This window comes from Salvia miltiorrhiza, chromosome 8 (genome assembly GCF_028751815.1).
Source record: "Salvia miltiorrhiza cultivar Shanhuang (shh) chromosome 8, IMPLAD_Smil_shh, whole genome shotgun sequence".
In the NCBI taxonomy this organism is placed as follows: domain Eukaryota; kingdom Viridiplantae; phylum Streptophyta; class Magnoliopsida; order Lamiales; family Lamiaceae; genus Salvia; species Salvia miltiorrhiza.
Genome location: NC_080394.1, coordinates 11,284,722 through 11,308,987, shown reverse-complemented (window position 1 = coordinate 11,308,987; position 24,266 = coordinate 11,284,722). Strand labels below are relative to the sequence as shown.

The 24,266-nt window shown below is 38.5% G+C and overlaps 1 protein-coding gene, 2 long non-coding RNA genes and 1 other non-coding gene across 4 annotated transcripts; 2 read left to right on the top strand and 2 right to left on the bottom strand.

Annotated features, from left to right (window-relative positions):
* Positions 1–101: 101 nt before the first annotated feature.
* On the bottom strand, positions 102–5,558 carry LOC131000958 (DNA replication licensing factor MCM4). The gene is made up of 18 exons (XM_057927110.1): positions 5,400–5,558; positions 4,527–5,177; positions 4,301–4,429; positions 4,142–4,223; positions 3,837–3,969; positions 3,675–3,746; positions 3,451–3,576; positions 3,253–3,366; positions 2,954–3,166; positions 2,773–2,871; positions 2,296–2,456; positions 1,895–1,991; positions 1,650–1,811; positions 1,051–1,131; positions 890–968; positions 545–681; positions 419–475; positions 102–346 (listed from the first exon to the last, which is right to left on the bottom strand). Exons 1-18 carry the CDS (start codon positions 5,434–5,436, stop codon positions 272–274), a joined length of 2,505 nt encoding a protein of 834 aa, XP_057783093.1. The 5' UTR covers positions 5,437–5,558; the 3' UTR covers positions 102–271.
* Positions 5,559–9,062: 3,504 nt separating this feature from the next.
* On the bottom strand, positions 9,063–9,675 carry LOC131000957 (uncharacterized). Its single transcript, XR_009093826.1, has 2 exons — positions 9,436–9,675; positions 9,063–9,281 (listed from the first exon to the last, which is right to left on the bottom strand). It is a non-coding gene; the product is annotated as an uncharacterized LOC131000957 (long non-coding RNA).
* Positions 9,676–12,515: 2,840 nt separating this feature from the next.
* LOC131000956 (uncharacterized) lies at positions 12,516–14,152 on the top strand. Its single transcript, XR_009093825.1, has 3 exons — positions 12,516–12,591; positions 13,513–13,576; positions 13,937–14,152. It is a non-coding gene; the product is annotated as an uncharacterized LOC131000956 (long non-coding RNA).
* Positions 14,153–24,159: 10,007 nt separating this feature from the next.
* Positions 24,160–24,266, top strand: LOC131002125 (small nucleolar RNA R71). The gene has a single exon (XR_009094200.1). It is a non-coding gene; the product is annotated as a small nucleolar RNA R71 (small nucleolar RNA).

Below are 24,266 nucleotides of genomic sequence, written 5' to 3'. Positions count from 1 at the left end.
AAGATCCATCATTTGAGTGTCTATTAATCAGTTATTTTCCAATATGGTCTTTAATAAACTCGTCAAACATGTAAAGCAAATAAAAATAAGAAACATCATAATTTCGAAGACATTTTTTAATTTAATTGTTTAAAGACTCATATTAATAAAATAACGCTTGCTTCCAATCTACCCACTAAGAATGCGCAGAAAAGTAGAATCCAGTACATGGCAGCTCCTAATACAAATAATTACAATGAATGAATGAGGGCAGTGAAGAGCGAACAACTTTCTAAATTCTCTTAACAGAGTCACCGTGAACAACGAGGAAGCCTTCAGCTGAAAGAGTCGCCATAGCAGTTCGAAGCTGCCACACAACTTTCACATCAGCCATTAATGAATATAGAGAGATGAGATGAGACGAGGGAAAGAGACTCACATCACTAAGGTGCACCTCAGCACCACCGGGATTCTGCTTCTTCAACTCTTCAAGTAACTGCACATTGCCAATCTGCCAAATCAGCCCAACTCATCTAATCTAACTTAACTCTGAAATTTCACATACCTCCATCAAGCGAGCTGACGACCCTCCTATTGTCAACTTGTCCATAATGAGGCTGCGCGTGGCCGACACCAGATTCTCCCGCCTCATTCTTTCACTTGCGGATACCCCCGTCGTGATCAGGTCCATATCAATGGTTCCTGTTCAAATATATAGCTAATGCCTCAATTCTAGCGAACCAACCGAGATGAGCATGCCAACTACTTTTAATGAATCTTATTTAACACCCAACTACAGTGGTCTTAATTTCTTCAAATTAAGATAAGTTGGCCTTTGATAGAATAATCTCATGTGATGGGGAAGAGGGAAAACAAAATGAAGAATCAGATTTTGGAATACAAGTATTACCCGTCGAATGGTCTGTTGCAGACTGTTGCATTGCCACCTCGAGAAGCCTAAAAGCCTCGATTACATCCGACTTCTCAACCTGCAAGTTCAAGTGCATAATCTTGGTAATTCATTAAGCACTTGAAGTTCGAATCAGGATTACTAAAGACAGCTTGACCAACCAATTCTGAGAAACGAATCCGTGCCAAAGCCTCACTGAGGCGTATCAAACTTTCAATTTGCCTTGGGGTCGCAGTTATGACCTGCATTCATAAATTTGAAAACATTAAAACATGACTCAGAAATCATAATATTGAGCAACTAAGGTAAAAGAAACCAGACTATAATGAAACATGAAAAGTCATTCTTGGTTCTTTTATTGCCATTTTCATAATTGTCACCATCCTTGCCGCATAATTAGTATCTATAAAAATGTTAAGATTATACAGAACTTCTGATGAGTAACAACTTGTACTAACTAATTAGCTAAAATTGATAAGAGTATAAACTGGGCAACATTTAATATGGAAAGAAAGAAAGTTATATTCTAATAAAGTATGGACTGCAACTTAGTTAGAGATAACACAAGATGCTACTATCAGAGAACCATGATTGCCAAGTTTTAGAAAAACCAGTCCCCTCTTTCAATATAAAACTTCTCTAGGCCAAGAACTTGAATCCTTGAGCCCTGAACTAGATTCTCACTACCCCCTAACATCAGGAAACAAACTAAATATCCAAATTAGCTAGAGATGTTAAAAAAGTTAATGCAGTACATGACCTTCTTGCTGCTTCCTGGGAAATTTCCTCTTTTCCTCATCTCCACATACCCCCTTGTCAACTCCTCTGCAGCTTCATCTGATAATTGTGGGTGTATATGTTTTCGTGCGTAGTTCACATAAGCAGTCAAAGTTGGCAGGTCAATGACATCATGATGGGAGCTCTATGAATGAAAAGCAAAACTAGGACGAATAAATACGAGTCTCCAAAGAATATTCAGAAAAACAAAGAGAAAAAGGTTCAAACATTAGGATTTTCGAAGTGTAATGCCACAATGTGCTTTGCCAAGCGCCTATCTGTCTGCTCATCAGCCTTGTCAAGAATCAAATAGATCAGATCAAACCTGGAAAATAAATCCAAATCAGAGGTAGATAGTTTTATATCAATATTAAGTTATTAACTTAATTCTATGGATAAAACACTAATGAAATAGTTATAAACACAATAAGATCCTTCCACATATCCCCATATATCCCATGATTCTGAAAATGAAAGCAACGACTATAAAGAGAGGAGATTATCTTGTCTTGTATAAATGAGTCATAAACAATCAGTTGCGCAACTGAAATAGTTAACATTTGTTTCCAGGACATCATAAATAATAACCTTGAAATACTAGCTGTGGGTAACATGTATGAAGTCCTTACCTGGACAATAAAGTAGGAGGAAGGTGGATATTATCAATCACTGACAAGCGAGGGTTATAGCGTGAACCAATTGGGTTGGCACAAGCGAGCACTGAAGTTCTTGCATTTAGGGAAGCAATTATTCCTGCCTTCGCAATTGATACAGTTTGCTGCTCCATCACCTGATGAGAATAGCTTTAGTGAGTTCACAAATCCCCCTCCTACCCTACCTCAAGTAAAATTCATCTACACCTAATATACTTCACCCCCTTCTCTTAATTATATCAGTAGTTGAGGAAAGTGAACTAATTGATTTTGGTAAGAATATTAGGAGGTAAGGTCATGCAATTTATTTTGATTACATTGGAAACAGCAGTAACATGGTACGAGACTACCCAGGTGGAAACCAGATTTTTGGTCCATATTAGACTATTATTGGTGTGGAATATAACATTTTAAGAATCAACACAATAAAAAAAAAATGTACTTGATTCACACCTCATGCAACATGCTTCTTGCATTGTCAGACATTTTGTCGAATTCATCAATACAACAGATGCCTCTGTCACTCAAAACCAAGGCTCCACTCTCCAGGACCTACAAAATCATTTTTCGGGTGAAGCTCAATTCTCTAGAGTTAATGAATATTGTTGGATAATAGTTCTTGAAATTTACTCACTGTTTCACCAGTCTCAGGATCCTTGGCCACATAAGCAGTTAGCCCCACAGCAGAGCTTCCTCTCCCACTAGTGTATATACCACGAGGAGAGAGCTTATGAATGTACTGGAGAAGCTGCGATTTGCTGGTTCCAGGATCCCCAACAAGGAGAATATTTATATCACCTCTGAAGCTAGCACCAGATGGCAACTTCAATGCATTCCCTCCAAAAAGCTGAGGAACCCCAGTCATAATGAGAATTAAAAATACTGATAAACAACAGATTAATCACAGAACTATATGCTGTTGTAATAAGGCACCTGGCAAAGAAGGCCTCTCTTTACGTCATCCAACTCCCATATGTTTGGCGCCAAAGATCTAGTCAACTTCTCATATATATCAGGCTGTCTGGATAGTTCTTTTAATTGTTCCACCTGCAATATTCCAGAAGTATATATTATCCTAAAGAGAAGGAAAATATTAACTCTTCATTGCAAGTAAGACACTATTTAAAGTACATTGATTTCATATTTCTGAGTTGAATCATCATCCCCCTGGCTTGCTCCATTTTCAGTTTCCATTGGATCCTGTACATCCATTCTTGACTTATCCGTTGTCTTTAGATGAAGACAATCAATGTAAGTCTGAAACAAAAGTACTCATTAATCACCTCAAACACTGTATACACAAAAGCGACAATGTTAGAAACAATGGCGTACATGAGAGAAATAAAAGTGCATACCTTGAAAATTGACTTCACTGTCCTCTGCGTCTGACCAACTCTGACACTCATAGCCCTGTAAATTCCCGTAACCTAACAGCAACCGTAGCACATCATACCAGGATATAATACAATGCAATACTATAATATCAACATTGAGAACATAATTACATGTGACCTCACCTCTACCCTGTCGCCGGGCTTGCCAGCATCAACCAACTTGTCGTGCATTAACAATGTCACAGTGTGTGGTGTTCCTCCATCCGGGATGTCATCTGGCGTCTCTTGGACTCTCACAACTTGCTTATCAGCAAATCTTTGTTTGATACATACAATCAAAAATGAGGTCAGTAAGGTAGCAAAGATAAATTACAAACAACCAAGTAAGAAAATGTTGAGCTTCAACCATTTTAACCTGCTAATGATTTCATGAATATTTAGTCATGCAAAAACTAACCATTTAGTAACAAATAAGTTTTAAGACACACCTGCACCTATTGTGAACAAGGGTCATGGAGTTTTTGGAGAGACATTCTTGCTTCGCACAAACTGTTGGCTCGTTGATTCTTCCTGGTAGATCCAAATGTTAAAAAGTGAAAATCCAATAACTAAACACAATCAGAAATTACATGCATCCTAGCAATTACCTCTTTCAACAACAATTGGGTCAGAGTAATAACCACAGACCAGGCATCTAAATACGGCTTCTCTGATCTCAGGTATAATGGAGCTACAACGAATAATCATCCCTTTCAAAGAAACCATCTTTTCAACATCTGACAAGAAGAGAAAATAAAAACTCAACGCTGATCACATCTAATGAAGCAAAACAATAAAGTAGCTCTAAGAGAAGATACAGATGCCAACACTAACCAGAGGGGTTAAGATTTCTCATTGAAGTTGAACTCCTAAGATTAAATATCCTGGCTTGTATGTGCTTCTCGAATAAAGGATTGATTCTCCCCACCATGTCCATCAATACCATATCAAATATAGCTAGCACCTCAAGAGGATACCTAACCATTTTAGTATACAGGTCACTATCGTAATCATACACATCTTGTGCATCAACATCAAGCGAATCACCCTCCATTTCAATTACATGATTAATCATTCTCATATATTTCCCCTCAATTTGCTGAGGATCTTCCCTGAAATGCCTCAAGAACCTCAAAATTGCCGCATTAACATCTTGCACGCTAATATTCGTGCCCCAAACGTACACTACCGGAGGCTCATCCTCATTCCCTTCACCAGCATCTGAAGACGGCGGGACATCATCATTCGAGGTCGGCGTGGCACCAGCAGTAGGGGTGGTCGACTGCCTCCTACCTCGGCCACGACGTCGAGCGTTACTAGAGGGCGTTGGAGTTGCCTCGGGTGTTCTGACACGCGAACCTGACGGCATCGGTGACGGCGTAGCGTAGCTGGAATGACGGCCACGTTTCCGGCGCGAGCGCTCTCCAGGAGATGATACTGTGTTGCTGACTGGGCTCGTCGGCCACGCATCCGGAGACGACGGACCTGTAATTAAACAAATTATCACCCAATTTTAGGAAATGACTACTCCAGTAGACAAAGCGTAATTGATACAGGGGCGAATCCTAATTCCACCATTGGCAAAATTAAGCTGAATAACTCGTGAATCAAAGAAAAACAAATATCTAAAAGAGATTTACCACCTCAGATTTTCAACAAATTGCAGCAAGAATATGGCAAGTTATACATTCGCGATTGAAAGCATACCGTCGTGCGTGTTGACAGGAGAAGAATCGGAAGCCATGATCTTCAGCGTGCGAACGAGTGTCTGGAATGGTGATACTGGGTGAGAGAGAGAGCAGAGCGGTTAGGGCGAAAGGGGAAGCGAGGGAAAGTGCCTAATTGTCTGCAGCAAATTGGCGGGAAAACGGCAGTGGGTAACTAGTCATTTGGCGCCAACTGAGAGGGGCACGTTTGTGCTCTTTGTTGGGCTTCAATTTCTGTTACTCCTTGATTGGGCCTCTTCTTTAATATGGGCCGGGCCTAGTTTTTGTGGATCCACGAGGATCACGACTGTATTTATATATTTCAGATCATTGGTTGTATTTATATTAGGATGCGTTTTTTTTCCCCTTACAAATTTAACATAAAAAAATGAGTTAATTAACTAATTATAGATGGATGAAATAATTATATGTGCGCCATAATAACATGTAATGTAAATAATAAGTTACTATTAAGATTTTTACTATAAAACGTCCAAATAAAGCAAAGTAATCTATGGAAATTAGAAAAATGGAGTAATATTTAGGGAACACCCAACAAAAATTAGACAAATGGAGTAATTATTAGGGAACACCCGACCAAAAGTTGCTACTCTTAAATAGAGTGCCCATTGTAGGACTTATTTAATTCATCATGTACGCGTAGTGGAAAACTTACTCTCCGAGTAAACCTCGTAAATGATAGCATTGATAACTAAAAAGTATCATAGACACTGTATCAATGGTAAATACATAGGTTAACTGCGTATCAATGGTAAATACATAGTTGATTAATTTTAATAAAGATTTTAAAGTTTATATGCAAAATGAGAATTTATTGAAAGTTCAATAATTTATATGCAATTAACTCAAATACATATATCTTAGGGGAAGTATTGATGATAGATCTTTAATAAACGTTAACATAGATGACATGTTTTGGGATAGGAATATTCATAAATAGTATTCCCCTCTTCACAAAAAATGAGGTATATTTTTTTAGAGTAAATATTAATAATATAATTGATGATTTTTATGTGATGAAGAAATGATCCCATTATTTGTATGAAATAAGTATAGGAGACCCGATCGAATCAAATCTCATATTTAGATTTCTTACTTGTGTACACCATCCTATGACCCCATGAGGGATAGAGCCAATTGTCTTGATTTCGAGACCCGATATTGCGCGGACACCTCCTACTGATTTGGGGACGACCCCTTTCATAACAACCAAACAAAACATTTGACATGCATTCGCAAATAAAATATATTTTGCTTTAATTTAAGAGAGTGGGCTTACTCACCCAAACTTACTTCGCAAATATAAATTACATGATTCTTTGGTGTGTGAGAGAGAGGAAATCTCAAGTGGTGGCACCGTCCTGTGGATTAATTCCTAGAAGAAGAATCTTAACACTTAGCTTATGCTATAGAGCTCCAATGAAAGCTCCAAAGGATATTGTGGAAACTAGACCTTGCAAGGATCATTTTCCATTTTAAATTAAGTAAATATGAGCTAAAATGAGCAAGATATATATGACCGCACAAAAAAAGTATTTATTTATAAAAATCTGGAAATACCATATTTTGCATAATAGAACTTGGTTAGTGGATTACTCTAAAAAATTCATATCTCTCTGGAAACCCCAAATGTCAATCCAGAAACGAAAGAGAGTGTAGAACACTTCTCCATTGGACTCAACCTCCAAAGTTACGGTATCAATGCTTGAAAATCAGTGCTCAATTAGGGTTTCAGTTCGGCATAATTAGAACATAATTTGGAAAAATAGACTTACTTAACCAAAAATGCTGAAATTTAATATAGATATTCTCAACATACCAAATAACAGTCTCTAGAAAAATGGGCTCAAAACTCAAAGGCTTGGGTCGGTCCTTGCTTTCCCAAAGTAATAGGTTTACAGAACCTACTGGTATGGGTGAACAAAATAATGGAAACAGAATAACTGAACTGATCCAACCGAAATACTGAAATATGGTTCGTTTTTTTTTTTTTTTTTCTATTTGGTTCATTTTTTTTTTGTCTTTCGGTTTGGTTCAGTTTGATTTTTCAAAAGAATTAGATTTTTTTAATTCGGTTGGATTTTGTAGAAACCAAACAAAAATGAAAACTGAATTATATTTATTTAAGGGATAATAATGTTTTATGTCTCAAACTTCTAGCGTTTTCCACAAAATGTCCCGAACTTTCATTTTTCCCCTTAAAAATCCCAAACTTTCAGTTTTTTCTATTAATTCCGCTATACAAAATTCGGTGACGGAAATATGATTTATCTCGCCGAATGAAACATTTTGAGAACCGTCATATTAAGAATCATTATTGTTGAAAAACGCTGAAAGTTCGGAATTTTTTGTCATCTTTTCGTTATCGAATTTTGTATAGCGGGACATTTTATGGAGAAATTTAAAAGTTCGGGATTTTTTAGGAGAAAATGAAAGTTTAGGACATTTTACGGAAAATGCTGAAAGTTTGGGACATAAAACATTATTAATCATTTATTTAATAATATATTAATATATATATATATATATATATATATATATATATATATATATATATATAGGCAAAGGTTCAATGAGGAAGACCTAAATATAAGAGAGAAGAAGGAAGAAATCCTAGCCTTTTATTAGTTGCCATCTGACGGCCCCCAAAACTCTGATTTCATGCGGTTTTTATTGATAAAAAGGATATAATTGTAAAATGCTTAGAAAACATAACCGCAATTCTCTATAATTAAGCTAAACCAGATCTATCTATATTTGGTAGATTATGACTTCATGCTTTTTTATGTAAAGAATATTATTTCCAAACAATATTTTTATTATGTTTCATTCACGTAATGATTATTCTCTCTTTTTATTCTTATGTACTATACACAAAACTAATGTATTCTTATTCTGCATAACTTTTTTTTTATTTAACATAAGTAATTAATTTTTTGTACGTGTTTTATTTTATACTTTCACCATAAAATTTTAAATACTATTTTAAAAACAAACAATTACAAACTTTTTAAGTTTTTTTGAATCACATTTCAGTAACTTTATTTCTTTCTAGGATTAAATATAATGTGCAATTATAACAATATTTCATAAACAAATAATTAATGACGTTTATATAATTCTCTTAAAATTTTGGTTACATCTTCTACATAATCAATGTGTATCTATTTTTTTTTATTAACCTTAAGCATGTAATGCAGTTAGTTTTGAAATTCAATTTTGATGAACTTTATAATATGAACTTATGAACATACATTTGTATTGATTGAACTTATATTGAATCGGTTTTGAAAAAAATCATCGAACATACAGTTGTCGGTTCGTCGAAAAAAATAATTGAACTTATTATATATTTCTAATGAACTTATTGAAACTTACCAATCTCCATAAAATTTTCATGCATTGGAATTTCACAATTTGGATGAACTTATTATATATTTCTTATGAACTTATTGAACTTAACAATCTCCATAACACTTTCGTGCATTGGAATTTCACAATTTGAATGAACTTATTAGTTATTTCTAATGAACTTATTGAACTTATCAATCTCCATAACATTTTCGTGCATTGGAATTTCACAATTTGAATGAACTTATTAGTTAGTTCTAATGAACTTAGAACCAAATGGAGATTTATACTGTTAGTTTTCAAGTTGCCATTTATAAAAAACAACAAAAATGGAGAGTACAATTTATTAGAATATCTGGAGTCAAAAAACTCGTATAAAAAATCCAATCAGAATACACAGACAATTCCACAATTCTCTGAACATAATCGAGCTTCGGCACCTTCTCGGAAGGCTCGGCTGGAAAATCTTTTGCCGCCACTACTCCGATCAGGTTCCTCAGCCATGTCGCAGCTTCGTATTTTTTATAAACATAAGAAAAAAAATACAAGTCATAAAAACTCACATCAAATAATAACAAAAATAAACCTACAATTATTTTCGAACATAGTCAATAAAGCTAAGAACAGAACCACTAATCTACAGAATATATAACAAAATATCTTACACAATGTTCAATATGGATGATTCCCTGATTTGTTACTTTTTGTTGATGGATTAGACGGCGAGCCTTCTTCTATACATTAGTATATCTATTAAGAAAAGCATGATTAATTTAAAATACTAAAATGACAAAAATATATGTGTAGTTTCCTTCTTCTTTTTGCATTCCACGGACAAAGTCTTCGATGAACATAAAACCCAGGATGGTGAACAAAACTCAATTTCTAATAAACAATACATAAGTCTTCGATGAACATAAACCAAAATGAAAAATATCCTAAATCTAATTCAACATTACACACAAAAGTAGACTTGTGGAGCCTGGGGCCTGGATCAGCGAGATGGGCGGTTGGTGGTACAATGTGGTTTAATGTGTTTTTTAGTAGTTCTTTTGTTCGACAATTGTTCCACTTTTACATTGGACATCCACTTTTTTGTTTTTGCGAAGATAAAGTACTTTCGTTAAAAGTACTTTCGACAATATATATAAGTATTGTATATATTTAAGTAGACATTTTATATAAGTTATTGAGGTGGTCTCCTATACATCCGGATGTACCGTACACTCGAATGTAAATGACACTAACACTAACATTAACACTATTTTATTTTACAAATTAATGACACTATCATGTTATATAAATAACATTATCTCGAAGTGACACTAACACTATATTGAAATGACACTAACACTAAATGATACTATCATGTTATCGAAATGACACTAATACTCTGGGTGTACCGTACACCCGGGTGTACAGGAGATTTTGTGTAAGTTATTTTAATACGATGCGTATATATTATATCATCTTTAATTTTATCATATATTTTTTTAATTTGAACGAAATTAAAATTCAGGGCAAATTTTGAAATTAGCTAAAATTTATGTATTTATATTACAACTTTATATAGTTGAAAAAAAATACCGAAATTCACAATAGATTGTGAATTTACAGTCAATTAACGCCTAAAAAAAATACTTGTTAAATGCAAATTAATAAAAAGTAAATAAAAGTTCCAAAAACTCTTTCAAAACTAATAGAAAATTTGCAAGAAAAATATCTAGATATTTTGGTGAAAATTTTAAATACATAATAATAATCATTAGATAAAAAGTTTTTATCAAAATCCTCGTCGTTTATTTGATTAGCCTCCAACTATAAGATGGTTTCATCTTCATTTAATGTTATTATCGTTATTAAAGCTATTTTATAAAATAATATAAGTAATTTGTAGAATTTTATAATCTAAACATAATATTTTAAAAAATATTTTTTTACTATTTTAATTAAGTAGGTATCACCGTGCATCGCACGAGAGTAATACTAGTTATTTTCTAAAAAGATGTGTATTAGTATAATTTGTAAAAGTGGTCGAATCGAATCGTGATAGCTAAACGAAAATAGTCCTGGGGTTGTATCCAGAGTAGGCGTCGCGCCGTGTTTGTCCCACTCGTGCTTCCAAAAACTCTCGTTGTTCCGAGAGCGAGTCGCAATGTTCTGAAAGCCGATCACATTCGGCCAAAAGCGTCCATATCTAGACGTAGTTGGCCAGTGATTTGTGTCTAATAAATTAAATAAAACTCATTAGAAAAATTTAATTATAATTTATATCATAAAATTAAAAGTTAGAATTATTACCACATCATATCTAGGCAGTCCTTGTCGCCGCATCTGCCGTTGGACCGCATCCGGAATCTACGGCCATAATCCGTGTATGGTATAACGATGTGTGACGGAGGTCCACTGCGAAACACAATACCATCCTCTAGCCATGCACTGAATCAAAACCTAGTTGAGGTGGTCCGTCCTGCACCGAAGGTGGTCCCACGAGAGGGTGCTGGAACTGATGTGGATGAGATTGAAAAGCTCCAACTGGTAGAAACGGGCATTGTGGGTGGGCCTGGGGCTGAGCTCGTCCCACTAGAGGAAGTGGAAACGGAGGTGGAGGCTGAGCTCGTCCCAATAGAGAAAGTGGGAACGGACCAGTAAGTCAGTAACTTACTCCAGACAATTTAACAAAAAATAAGATCTTTTAAAGGAGTCTCTACAGAAATCAAATATTTTATTATATTTATGCAAAAAAAAATTGACCATTAAATACAGATATAATAGTACTAAATTTTAAAGATATAGGCAAAATCAAATTGGTAGCCGAGTGAAAAAAGCGCATGTAATATTGTTGAGTGACGCTGGTTCAAAACCCATCAAAGGTGTATTTTTTCAGGTGGAAAAATATTTTATTTAATCTTACGAAAAATCTTATTTTATTTGTTATTAATAACTAACTAGTATATCACCTGTGATCATCATTGTACTCCGCAAAATATATATTAATTAAATTTAATAATGTTAGGGTTTAAATTTTAATATTTTAAAATTATTCAACTTTCTTTTCAACTTGAAACATAATAATAATAATAATAATATTATTATTATTATTATTATTATTATTATTATTATTATTATTGTTATTGTTACATATATAGACTATTCACATATATATTTTTTAAAATACATGTTTTGTAATAGCCCGAAACCATAATATTATTTGAAATTATATAATTATTTCAGTTATTATAAAGCATCTAAAATTTTAAATTATAGAGTCATTGAAATATTTTATGTTGAATTATATAGTCGCGCCCCTAGTTAGATAAATAAATTTAAATTACAGATTATAATTTTAAATGTAAAAGTTTTGGGCTCAAAAGATTGGGCTATGAACAAGTACATACTTGAACTCTTTGTTATTGGGCTTTATTTTTATATAGATTAAATTCTCTTGGGCCATAAATGAATATTTCTATAATTTCTCAATATTGGGCCTTACTTATAATATTTTTATAGGCTTGTAGATTTGGGCCTTATTTATATTAATGGGCTGAAAGTTTAGAAAGCCCATAACATTTTATGATATGATCGAAAAATTACTCTTAATTTTGTAGAATCTCAGCATCATTTTCAGCCACAAATTTTGAGTCTTTCTGTTTAAGCTTCTTCATGAGCCATTCAATTTTTCTCAATTTTGTGAAATACGAAATTCTTTCTATTAATTTTAGACTTCACCGCCTCATTTTAGCTTATAAAGCTATTTCACTTTCTGAAAACAAATTGAAAACCCTAGCTATCGACCTTGCTGTCTGTTCTTTCCACTCGTGGTAAATTTTAAGTTTTGTGCAGAGGTTATGTAATCATATTTCATACATCAATTATTTCTTCCAATTCATGCCAAAATCAGATTTTTTTTTACGAGAAATCTCATTCTTCAAATCCAAAACATGCATATACATCATCAAATCTATTATCTATTTTTCATAAGAAATCAAATAGAATAAATCTTATAATTTACATGGGAAAAAGAAAATAGAAATAGAAGAAGGGAGGGGAATTGTTGGTGAGCGGATGCTGGACAGCCGGTGAAGCGAGAGAGGCGCGACATCGACGTCCCCTTTGTCGATGGCCGCCGGACTGAGGGCGCGAGGGAGGAGACAGGGGCGGCGGCGCTATGGTCTCGAGTCGCCGGAGAAGGCGCGGCCGCGGTTGCGGCTGGTGCGGCGAGGACAGGAGCAGGGGAGGAGGAAGAGAGAAGTGAGGGAGAGTGAGAGGGAGACAAGAGCTGAGGGAAGACAGAGAGAGGTCGAAGGGAAGGAGAGAGGAGGCGGAGCCGCTGGCCTCAGTCGGCGGCGTGCCGTCTGGTGGCGGGGGCAGGAGGCCGAGAGGGAGAGGGCCGAGGGAGAAAGGGGGAAGGGGAGTGAACGACTGAGAGAGAGGGAGTGAGGAGGGTGCGTGAGATGATATGTGTGTGGTGGGAGTGATTAAATTAGGGTGAAGGGAAAGAATGGGCTTGGGTTTAGGTTAGTTTAATTTTAAATGGGCTCAGGTTTATTAAATGAATTGGGCTTCTAATTTAGTTAATTCTTTTAAGCATAATTTATTTTAAACCCATAGTTACTCTTTTAATTATTATTCCCATTTCAGATTTTTTTAAAAACTTATATAAATAATTTTCTCAAGTTTAATTATATTTAAACTATTTTAATTAGGCCCTTATGTATTATTATTTGAATTTATCTGACTAGGTGCGGCGCGACTAGAACGTGGATTTTAAATTATCGCAGTTACGTTTCAAAGTTCAAGTTTCAGGTGTGGGATTTATTTAAATACATGTTGTGGTTTATTGTTGTCCATTTTAATATTATGTGTTTACCATATGTGAGTTAAATTAAATATCGCTAGGGGCCAGCATAATTGGTCCAGGATGGTAAAGATCCTTGGTATGCCACAATGCGATATACATGTTAAACTTATGATTGAAATCATAGTCGCCAGGGGCCAGCATAATTGGCCCAGGATGGTAAAGATCCTTGGTATGCCACAGTGCGACTTTCAATTATGAATGTTACATTGGATCATATGTGTTACCATTTTATTAACGTGGACAATGATTTCATGTTCCCACACTGAGTGTATTTTATATGCTCATTCCATATTTAACATTTTCAGGTAATTAAAGTTGGAGACGCGTAGAGGATCGAATGAGCGCGTCAAGTAAACTTTTTGAAAAGGGTGTTATGTAGTAGTTGCACTTAATATATTATCTAATGTTTTGCTTGTATAGCTTCTGAGTCTCAAACTACTTTTGAGATTGCTTAACTTATCAAGTTTAATATTGTTATATTTTTCTCGTGACTTGTCGTATTTTAAATTCAAGTTTTATATCAAATAGTTTATTCGAGTATTCACTTCTTTTATGTTTGATAGAAATGATTTTCAAATAAATTAAAATCTTTGTTTTATGGTATTTCCGCTGTCAAAAGTTATTTAAATTCGTATTTAACATTTTATTTAGATTAGGGTGTTACAGCATGGTATCAGAGCAGGTCTACTTTCCTGTAGACTGTTCGCTATTATTTTCACCACGCCGCAAGTATACGGGTAGTTGTAATATATGGAAGCAAGGTCGTATCCCACAAGGATTAGTAGTTCAATCTAGTGATTATCCTAATTCATTTTACTCGACTATTTAGACTAAACGATTGAGTGATTGGTTTGATTATCTAACTAAATACTTAACAAGTGCAAAGACAAATAAAAATCAAATAAGCAAAGTGGATAAATAAGATGATTAAGGCGATTTAGGGACTAGGCATCGATGATTAAGAAAAAGACTTCAATTATAACTCAATACTAATCTTGACGAACCTAATTATCTAGAGTGATCTCCCAACTGGTTTTAGCCCCCTCCCGGACGACTAAAACGGTAGATTACGGGTCATAGTTGCCGTCCCCGGTCAACTTCTAACCTATAACTCCCAAAAGCACACAAAGATCGACATACTCTCACCCAACTCTCAACCTCCCGGTTATCGAATTGATATGTTTCAAACACCTTATCTATTGCAATTATCCTCTCCCGATTCAAAGTGCAAATTAGAAATGCATAGAATGTGGCCAACAATCTATACAAGAAATAAATCAAGGGTTTGAAAAGATAATGTGCAAATGAACAAACAAGATTTATATTGAGCATAAATAATCAATCCATTACAATAATCATCTAGCCTAATCCCCAAATCAAAGAGAAATTTAGCCTAACATGTTCAAACACAATAAATCAAAGTTAAAGGTGTACATAATGAAAGAGAGAGTAAGAAATGACAAATCCTATTTATGAGCTTCTTCTTCCTTCTCTTCTCTTCAATGGTCTTCAATGGTAGATGGGTGTGTTAAAGGAGGCTAGGGTTTTTGTGTGTGGAGTGTTGGGGAAGATGAGTGATGGAGAGGAAGAATAATGAGAGAAAAAGGGGGAAAATGGGGTTTAAGGGCTGAAAAACGCGACTCCGCTCTTTTCCCGCGGTCATGGCCCGCGCCCGTGGTGCTCAAACGTGGGCAAAACTCAGGGGACCCGCGGTCCCACCCCGCGGCCGCGGGTGGTGACCGTGGGGGGGACCCGCGGTCCCAGCCCGCGGCCGCGGGTGGTGACCGCGGTACATCCCTGGACTTGAGCACTTAGCCCGCGGTCCCACCCCGCGGCCGCGGGTGGTGACCGCGGGCGATACCCTCCCCACGACGTGTGACCGCGGCCGCGGTCTCTGTGCGCGGCTGACTTTGTCGGCCCCGTTCTCCCTCGTCCGAGCTCCGATTCGGGCGCCGTTCACGCTCATGGATTCCTCTCGAGACGTACTTCAATCCTATGCTCTCACAATTCTCCAATCAACTCTTGATTTGCCCTGAAAATACTCAAAAACTATACCAAGCAATCAAAACTTCATAAATACTCAAAATTGGGATACAAACACATATATGCAATCAATTCATGGGGAAAAATGACAACAATTCGTGTGATATTGAGGTATGAAATCCATGTTTGTCAACCCTCCAAACTTAAAGCGTTGTTTGTCCCCAAACGACAAAAAGAAAGAAATAAAAGTAAACAAACATGTAAGCATGAATTGATGTCATTTCAAGGGCTTCAATTTTTTCAAAATATTTCACTAGTGTATCACAAGTAGATATGCATTTCAAGAAGTCACAAGTGATAGTAAGTTCAACATTATAACCTCCAAGCTTGAATCCTCACAAGGTGGATGTTTCAATGGTGCACTCAACTCTCAAGTGTTTAGAATGGACGTGTTTGCACTCAACTTGAAACAATGCATGCAATCTACCATAAGCTTGCCATTTATCCTAACTCTTTATACTTCAATGTGTTATAAATAAAGATCAAAAAGGGCTTTCCTTGGGTTGTAATGAGGGTTCTTTGGTAAGGTGAGTAGTTTTTAGGCAAAGTGACTCATCCCACGATCAAATAATCATAATGAACAAATCGACTTCACTATTTCTCTTATCAAACATAAACCACAATCCCTGCATTTCATCCTTAGAGATATCTATCATGGCCATGATTCAAAAGGCAAATCACTCCCCTTTATGCTCTTTTATTCACATTCATTTTCATTTCTTTTTCATTTTGAGCTCATAGGGGACTAGTGATTTTCACTTAATCAAAGCTTGATAAGCACTTTCAATCATTTCCCAAACTTTTCTTCATCAAAGCAACCACCAACACTCTAGGTTCTACCCCTTTATTATTGGTTATTCAAAGAAAGGCTACAAGGCACAAAAGGGGTAAACTAGGATCATATGAGAATTTGGACACAATTTGAGTTAAGTGGCTAACAAAGATGGCCTTAAATCACTTCAATATTAACAACACATCTACTTTTATTTTCAAGAGAGGACTCATGGCAAGTTCTAGAGATCAACACACATGCTCAAATGATTTACACTCAAGAACAAAATGAGATTGTAAATGTATGACAATCAAAGGCTCAATTCTCACAAGCTCCTTTCTTTTTCAAGTTCTTGGAGGTGCAACATTTAGCTCATCATCACAAGTTCAAACTCTTCATGCAAAATCAACAAGTGATACATAACAATTTCTTTTCAAAAACACAATCATATCATAAGCCCAATAACAAACAAATCATCCTCACAAAATTTGTTACAATTATCCCAACAAAAATCAAAACATCAAAAAGTCTTTCAATTATTCAAAACATAACAAAAACACAACATGCAAAAACACAAGATAAACGAGACAACTAATCCATCTTCCCCCTCCCCCCAAACTTATTTCACACAAAGTGGAAATAAGGATGGAGGAAAAGAGAAGGATAAGTTGGCTCGGACTCACAATGGTACGGGCACGACTACGGTGGCGGGAAGGGGCCATGGAAGGCATGGAAGTGGCGCATGTGCTCTTCATAGCGGCGCCGCTCATCCTCTTGGTATTGCATAAAGGCTTCATATTGCCTTCTTTGCTCTTCTTGGATTGCATCAAAGCGGGCCATGTTTGCGGCTTGGAAGGAGTCAAAGCGGCCCATCATCCTATCCTCAAATCCGACACCCCCTCCTGGATACGCCGGGGGTGGTTGAGGTATCTCACCACCTGGTTCATATGCTTGCTCTTCCTCCTCGCCCTCGGGGGCGTGTTGTTGTGCATGTGCGTCTTGGAGGTGAGCAATGGTGGCGGCAAAGTGGGCGGGCTGACGCATGCCTAGGTTAGCGGCCTCCCCGGGGCCCATGATGGTGGTAAGGGCCGGATTGGGCAATGGGAAGTACACATTGCCGTTGTCGCCCTTGAGGATCCACAAAAGCCGTCTCCCGGAGGCGAGAAAGTGTTGTTGCACTAGGCAACGTTGGTCGAGGAGGATGTCACGGGAGATGGGGTCTTCTTGAATAGCCACCCCAAGATGTGTCGCTATAGGGGTGATCATGCCTCCAATGCATATTTTGCCCCCTCTTGTGTGAGCTTGAGATTCGAATTGGTCGACCAAAAGACACCCAAGAGATAAGGAGATGTTGGTGAGGGCGCCTTGAATGAGTAAGAGCTCATTCGACCGACAAAAGCCCACATTCTCCCGACCAAGGAAAGTGAACCCGAAGGCCCGTTGGGTAAGGCGGATAACCGGGTTGCGCAATGACGCCGCCTTTGATCGCCGGGAGTCATAGCCTGCAATCTCCTCCACGCCTCGAAAGTGACATCGTTCCCACATACGGGTGGGATTGAACTCTAACCCACCGGCGTATGCTCCTCCTTGGGGGCAACCCAAAATCTCGTCCAACTCATCAATAGTTAGCTCTCGGGGCTCATTCCCGAGTTGGAAAGAGATTCTTGATGGAGCTCCGTTGGACTTGATGAGCTGGAATGTGGAGAGGAACTCAAGAGTGAGCCCTCGGTATGCTAACCATCCCCCAGTGATTACTCGCCGCCATCCGCCTCTATCCGCCAGAGACCAAATGTCTTCGGCTATTCCCATGGCCTCGATAGTTTCCGAGCAAATATACCGGCATTGCCGGTGAGGAATGGCACAAAGTTGCTCCCAACGTTCGCGGGAGTCCGGAGTAGGAAGTCGAATCCCATAGAATTGAGGAGTGTGCCGAGTGATAGTCACTTCATCGGCACGGGAGATACTGGCCTTCCCCTTTCCTTTGCCCTTTGTTACACGTGGTGCCATAGCAAAATGTGCCTACACAACAAACGACAACAACAAGATACTAGAAAACAACTTAACTAAGCAAATTAGCCCGGGAAACGGGCGAATTCTTATTCTAAAAGCACATAAATTAATCACACTATCACAATGCATCTCACAACAACACATAGCATCAATATTAAGCCCACAATCACCAAAATCTCCCCCCCCAAACTTAGACATTTATCTACACCCAACACAAGCAAATTCTTAAGCAATAATGTCAATTAAGCATAAATTCACCGATTAAATTGCAATTAAATGAAAGACCCATCATCCTAGACATGTATAGAAGCAATTAAATGCATCAATTCAACAATGTAGCACAATGTAGGAAAAATCCTAATTTTGAGCCCTAATTGCATATAAACATGTAGAATGCAAAATATCACAAAATAATCGGTAAAAATCTTCTAAATCATGCTTAGAATGTAAAAATGAAGGAATGAAAGCAAGTAAAACATACCTTGTAGTTGGATTTGGAGGTGAAAGTAGAGAGGAAGAGTGTGTAATTTCGTGGGTGGTGTGAAATGAGAGTGAAAAGTGAGGAAAAATGGTGAAAAAGGGTTAAAAAACCCGAGTCAAAGCAGGTCAACGCGGGGCCAGGAGGCCCGCGGTCCCGCCCGCGGCCGCGGGTGGTGACCGCGGGACATCCCTGGATCAGCGCGTTTCGCCCGCGGTCCCACCCCGCGGCCGCGGGTGGTGACCGCGGGCTCCCTGGGAGTCCTCACCTCTGAAAAATTCAATTTTTATGCGTTTTTTTTTTTTTTTTTTTTTTTTTTTAAGATAAAGGGAATTAAACTCACAAACAAAAGAAATCACACACATATAAAAATATATACATAGATGAATATATAATACCTATGTATATGTGTGTTTATTGAACTTGCAAAAATTAAAGATACCTTGTTGGGGTGCCTCCCAACTAGCGCTTAGTTTAACGTCGTGAGCTCGACGTCTTCATGATGGTGTCATGTCTTTGGTTCGGCGAGAATGATGACGGACACTTTCTCTCGTGGCTCGGCTCGAAAGTATGCCTTAATGCGTTGGCCATTCACCACAAAAGTGTGTCCATCGTTGCCCTTCAATTCAATAGCTCCATTGGGGGAGACCTTGTTGATGAGGAATGGGCCCGACCATTTGGACTTGAGCTTTCCCGGAAAGAGTGAAAGGCGGGAATTGAAGAGAAGGACCTCATCCCCGGGTGCAAATTCCCGTTTGTGGATCATCCTATCATGAAACCTCTTGGTCCTCTCTTTGTAGAGACTTGAGCTTGCAAATGCCTCACTTCGAAATTCATCCAACTCATTGAGTTGAAAGACTCTAGCTTGGCCGGCCTTCTTGAAATCAAAATTGAGCTTCTTGACCGCCCAATATGCCCTGTGCTCTAACTCTACGGGGAGATGACATGACTTCCCGTATACAAGTTGGTATGGTGACATGCCAAGCGGTGTCTTGTACGCCGTTCGATATGCCTAAAGTGCGTCATCAAGCAAGAGAGACCAATCCTTCCGGCTCCCATTCACCGTCTTCTCTAGCACTTGTTTAATCTCCCGGTTTGCCAACTCGGTTTGACCATTGGCTTGGGGATGATAAGCCGTTGTCACTCTATGCTTCACCCCGTACTTTTTGAGAAGTCCTTCCATCCACTTGTTGCAAAAGTGGGATCCTCCATCGCTTATCAAGGCCCTTGGAATTCCATGCCTTGTCAAAATATTCTTTTGAAGGAATTTGATCACCACTTTGGAGTCATTGGTTTGAGTAGGAATTGCTTCCACCCATCTTGAAACATACTCCACGGCCAACAAAATGTATTGGAAGCCGAAAGACATTGGGAATGGGCCCATAAAGTCTATGCCCCATACGTCAAAGAGCTCAACTTCAATCACATTGTTAAGGGGCATCTCGTGCTTCTTTGATATTCCTCCCATTCTTTGGCATTGATCACAACTCAAAATAAATGAGTGGCAATCCTTGAAAATAGTTGGCCAATAGAAGCCACTTTGAAGCACCTTAAAAGCGGTTCGGTTGGTGCCAAAGTGCCCTCCACTAGGGGAAGAATGACACTCCCTCATAATAGCTCCCCATTCCTCTTCGGGTACACACCGCCGGATGATGGTGTCGGCACATCGTCGATACAAGAACGGCTCATCCCATAAGAAGAATTTCACATCATGAAAGAATTTTTTTCTTTGGTAACGATTCAACTCGGGTGGTGGATGAATGCCAGATGCAAGATAGTTGACGTAGTCTGCATACCATGGGGTGTGGGTCTTGACTTGCAAGATTTGCTCATCGGGAAAATTCTCATTGATGGGCACATCGGCATTTTCCCCTTCCACGGGATTCTCAAGTCTTGAAAGGTGATCCGCCACAACATTTTCACATCCTCTCCTATCTCGGATTTCAATATTAAACTCTTGAAGGAGGAGGATCCACCTTATCAACCTCGGCTTGGCATCTTTCTTCTCAAATAAATATCGGATGGCCGCATGGTCGGTGTGAACAATAGATTTTGTGCCAATGAGGTAGGAGCGGAATTTGTCGAAGGCATACACAACCGCCAAAAGTTCCTTTTCAGTGACGGTGTAGTTTGATTGAGCCTTATCTAGAGTCCTACTAGCGTAGTAGATGACTCTAAATAGCTTGTCTTTCTTTTGCCCCAACACGGCCCCGACGGCGATGTCGCTTGCGTCACACATGAGCTCAAACGGTTGTGACCAATCCGGTGTGATTAAGATGGGAGCACTCACTAAAGCCTTTTTGAGTTTCTCAAAGGCCACCAAACAATCTTCATCAAAGTTGAACTTTGCATCTTTTTCAAGAAGGTGACATAAGGGTTTGGTGATCTTTGAGAAATCTTGGATGAATCTTCGATAAAACCCGGCATGTCCAAGGAAGCTTCTCACGGCTTTCTCATTGGATGGTGGTGGAAGCTTCTCAATGGCCACTATCTTTGCTCGATCCACCTCCAATCCGGCTTTGGAGACCTTGTGTCCAAGCACAATTCCATCCCTAACCATAAAATGACATTTTTCCCAATTCAATACAAGGTTAGTTTCCTCACACCTTTGCAACACAATAGATAGATTATGGAGACAATGATCAAAAGAATTGCCAAAGATAGAAAAGTCATCCATAAAAACTTCCATTACATTTTCAATTAAATCATGGAAAATGGCCATCATGCATCGTTGAAAAGTAGCGGGGGCATTGCAAAGACCAAATGGAATGCGTCTATAAGCAAAAATGCCATAAGGACAAGTGAAAGCGGTCTTTTCTTGGTCCTCCGGGGCAATCATGATTTGATTATACCCGGAGTACCCATCAAGAAAACAATAAAATTCATACCCCGCCAACCTATCAAGCATTTGGTCAATAAAAGGAAGAGGAAAGTGATCTTTTCGAGTAGCTGTGCTCAACATCCTATAGTCAATACACATCCTCCATCCATTTACTAACCTAGTTGCAATTAGCTCATTATGCTCATCTTTTATGACGGTTATTCCCCCCTTTTTAGCAACAACTTGAGTGGGACTAACCCACTCACTATCCGAAATAGCAAAAATAATTCCCGCATCTAGCAATTTGAGAACTTCTTTTCTTACTACTTCTTGCATAATAGGGTTTAACCGTCTTTGACCTTGCCTCCTAGGTTTAAAATCATCTTCCATCAAAATCCTATGCATGCAAATGGATGGGCTAATCCCTTTTAAATCGGAAATTGACCATCCTATAGCGGACCTATACTTCCTCAAAACATTTAGCAATTGATCAAGCTCATGAGGAGAAAGGTAGGATGATACAATTACCGGATACGCCTCATCCTCACCAAGGAAGGCGTATTTCAAGTGTTCGGGGAGAGGTTTTAACTCCAAGCTGGGAGTCTTCTTCTCCACTCCTTCATCTTTCGGCTCTCCATTTCTCAAGTCCAAGAAACATGCCTCTCCTTGTGAAATTTTCTGCACAAAGTTCATTTCATTAGCCTCAATAAATAAGTTAGAAGCATTAAACTCATCATTATCAACAAAAGAGAATAGAGGGTTTAGGAGGCAAGTGTCCATTGGATTGTTGTAGATGTGGTACTCCTCCATGTTGATGCAAGACTCTATCACTTGCATCATCTTGCATTCATCAACCCTCTTTTCTTCTTCCTCCTTGTACTTGAGAGCCTTGTGGATTGAAAATGTGAAACTCTCATCATTCACTCTAAGGGTGAGTTCGCCCTTAGCAACATCAATGAGGGCTCTCCCCGTTGCCAAGAAGGGGCGCCCAAGAATTAAAGGTACATCTTTGTCTTCCACCATGTCCAAAACAACAAAGTCCACCGGGAATATGAAATTGTTGACTTTCACGAGGACATCTTCTACTATCCCCTTTGGATAAGAAACGGAACGATCCGCCATTTGAAGGGCAATTGTTGTTGGCTTGATGGTGCCAATCTCTAGCTTATTGAAGATTGAGAGCGGCATCAAATTTATACTTGCTCCCAAATCACACAAAGCTTTCCCAAAGCGATCATTCCCAATATCACAAGGGATTGTGAAGCTCCCGGGGTCCTTGATCTTGGTGGGGATTTTTCTTTGGAGAACGGCACTACATTCTTCGGTTAGATTGACCGTCTCATTCTCTCCCATCTTCCTCTTGTTTGATATGACCTCCTTTAGGAACTTTGCATAGGAGGGCATTTGTTTCAAAGCTTCAACAAGTGGAATGTTGATGTGCACCTTTCGAAAAATCTCAAGAAACTTGGAGAATTCATTCTCCACATTCTTCTTTTGATGTCTTTGAGGAAAAGGGATTGGTGGGCAATAAGGTGGTGGAGCCACGTACACCTCCTTCTTCTTTCCTCTATCTCCTTGTTCCTTTGAAGGGTTGCCATCTCCAACTTCAACCACAACACCACTTCTATCTTCTTCGTCGGGCATCTTGGGCTCTTCATATGTTGTCCCACTCCTTAGAGCAATGGCCTTGCAATGCTCCTTGGGATTCACGATTGTGTTGCTTGGGAATTGCCCTTGTTGGTGTTGATTGTTTATAGACTCGGCAATTTGTCCCACTTGTATCTCAAGCATTTTCAATTGCTTGGCTTGAGCCTCTAACTTCTCATCCGTTCTTGTCATGTGAGCTTGAGTCGTGGTCATGAACTTCATCAATATTTCTTCAAGGTTGAGCTTCTTCTCTTCCTTGATCATGCCATGGCTCACCGCAAATCCGGGCGGTGGTTGCAAGAAATTGTTTGGATTGCTATAGGAGAGGTTAGGGTGGCGGTTAGGTTGGAATCCTTGAGTGTATTGCCCTTGCCCTTGGTAGCCACCTTGTTGTTGGGGCCGGAAGTTCGCATAGCCTCGGTTGTTGTTGTTGATGTAGTTCACATCCTCGAAGCTAGTTTGTTCTTCAACCACGGGCTCTACCCTTGACATTGATATAGCATCAATCTTGCTATTCATGGCGGTCAATTGAGCCGTCAAAAGAGCTATCGGATCCGAGCTTGTTGTAGCCGCCACCTTCTTCAAGATGATCCTCTCCGTTGGGAATTGATGGCAATTGGTGGCCAAGTTCTCTATGATGTGAGCAGCCTCCGCGTGGCTTTTCTCCAACAATGCTCCATTGGCCGATGCATTCATGTCTCTTTGCATCTCACCACTACACCCGGTGTAGAATACACAAATGATTGTGTTTTGATCTAAACCATGGTTAGGGCACTTCCTTAGCATCTCTTTGAATCTCTCCCAAGCTTCGTAGAAGGATTCTCCATCAAATTGGTGAAATTGGACTATGTCCTTCTTCATCTT

What these genes read in the sequence shown, in the direction of transcription:
- LOC131000958 (XM_057927110.1), bottom strand. Translation starts at nt 5,436, where the DNA reads ATGGCTTCCGATTCTTCTCCTGTCAACACGCACGACG. An exon ending in TCCTGTCAACACGCACGACG is followed by an intron (nt 5,178 to 5,399) that starts GTATGCTTTCAA and finishes GTTTAATTACAG; the next exon opens with GTCCGTCGTCTCCGGATGCG. An exon ending in ATCCTGAGACTGGTGAAACA is followed by an intron (nt 2,872 to 2,953) that starts GTGAGTAAATTT and finishes ATGATTTTGTAG; the next exon opens with GTCCTGGAGAGTGGAGCCTT.